Source organism: Calliphora vicina, chromosome 2 (genome assembly GCF_958450345.1).
Source record: "Calliphora vicina chromosome 2, idCalVici1.1, whole genome shotgun sequence".
Lineage (NCBI taxonomy): Eukaryota > Metazoa > Arthropoda > Insecta > Diptera > Calliphoridae > Calliphora > Calliphora vicina.
The window spans coordinates 95224298-95226115 of NC_088781.1; the positions used below are offsets into that span (position 1 = coordinate 95224298).

Sequence of the window (1818 nt, forward strand, 5' to 3'; positions counted from 1 at the left end):
TCATTATAGCATCACCTATCAGAAAAATGGTTTGATTTCGGCTTAATGCTTCTACTATATCCTCAATGGGGTTTAAAACCTCCACTAATATTTGGAACAAGCCATTCACGATGAGGTGTCTGGTCACCTCATCGTGTTTTGACGTATTTTCGTGTGTCTCGCATTATTCTACAAAAAATATTAAAATTTTACTGTTTAATTTCGTGTACTATATGAATACGTGTTTCCTTTGACATATTTATTCATTTGTCTCTTATGAAAAGACTGAGTTTTTCCGAGTCAGCGTTCATTTGTGTATTTTCAACTAAAGTGATATTTGCATAAAAGTTGTTTACATTATATACATACATACGTGCTCTATTTATTTTAATCATATGTTTTTGTATTGATCATATGTTTTAATTTATTGTCTATCCTGGCAATTCTGGAACTGTATTACCTACTCTAACAATATTGTGGTTTGTGAATTTGATAAGCTGTAATAGAGAATTACCATTTTCATCTATAAATTCCCTGTGCTGTCCAACCTTTAAGTAATTATGGAATGTTCAAACGTAAACTGTCAAATTACTGGCAATGATCGTATGGTATCCTGCTGGCTATGCGTTGGGTGCTATCACTTGAAGTGCAGTGGCCTAAAAGCACGTGATGCTGATTCTCTAGCTGACCCTCAAAAATCCCTGCACTGGACTTGTCCAAATTGCAAAAATATTAGTGTTGAATTTTATAATCTTTTTAAAAGTTCTAAAGATGAATTTGACAAGATCAATAAGGAATTTCTGTTGCTGCAAACTAAACTCATTAAATATGGCGAATTATTTACCAAATACTCAAATCTGGAAAAATTTACATCTTCAGCTAATATTTTATCTCCTAAACGCAAGAAGACGAACTCTGGATCTGTACCACCGTATATCACCTGCTCAAAAGCTGCCGGTTCTACATCCTCGTCTGATGTTGATACAAATTTTCCTCCAGGAAATACAAACCTGAACATTAATCCCAGTTTCCCCGTTGAAGAAAATGTCATTACATCAGAAATTTACCCCCGTTCTCCTTTGGAATCTACAACTATGAATATGATGGATATTAATACAGGAACAACGTTTATCCCTGTTACTTCTGCAATTCAGCCAGTTGTTATTCACCCTGCTCAGAACTCTACTAACATCCATCCTCTTAGAGTTATACCACCTAAAAAAACTATTTTTATCTCCCGTTTTGCTTTTGATACTTCAATTGACGATATTGAATATTATATCAAAACCAAATTGAATCTTGATGTTGAAATGGTGATCTATAAGTTTAAATATTCTCAGCCGAGAACTATTGCATCATTTAAAATTAGATTTTGGCCTGATAATGCATTGATTCGTGAATATGTTTACAGAGACAACCAAAGATCAGCTAATACTGTTCATTTGCCCTCCCGCTCAACTAATTTTTCAAAAAACTGATCAACAACTATGATACTCAATTAAATATTATATATCAAAATGTAAATGGTATTAAATCTAAACTCTCTAACTTGTATATTGATAGTTTTGATCTAAATCATCAAATCCTTGTATTTTCCGAAACGTGGCTCAACAGCAATATTTTAAATTCTGAAATTTTTTGCAATAAATATATAATTTTTAGACGTGACAGAGTTACTTATACTACTGGTGGTGGAGTTTTGATTGCTGTGTCTAAATGTTTGGAGACCATTGAAATTGACAACATTCCGTTAAACAATGTTGAATTTATTGCAGTCAAAATAAAATTAAACCGTAAACACATTTTCGTTACATGTTCCTATATTCCTCCAAATTCAGA

The 1818-nt window shown here is 32.7% G+C and overlaps 1 protein-coding gene across 1 annotated transcript; it reads left to right on the plus strand.

The window, feature by feature from the left end:
* The first annotated feature begins 539 nt into the window (after window positions 1–539).
* On the plus strand, window positions 540–1457 carry LOC135950725 (uncharacterized). The gene has a single exon (XM_065500260.1). It carries the CDS (start codon window positions 540–542, stop codon window positions 1455–1457), a length of 918 nt encoding a protein of 305 aa, XP_065356332.1.
* Window positions 1458–1818: the final 361 nt, after the last annotated feature.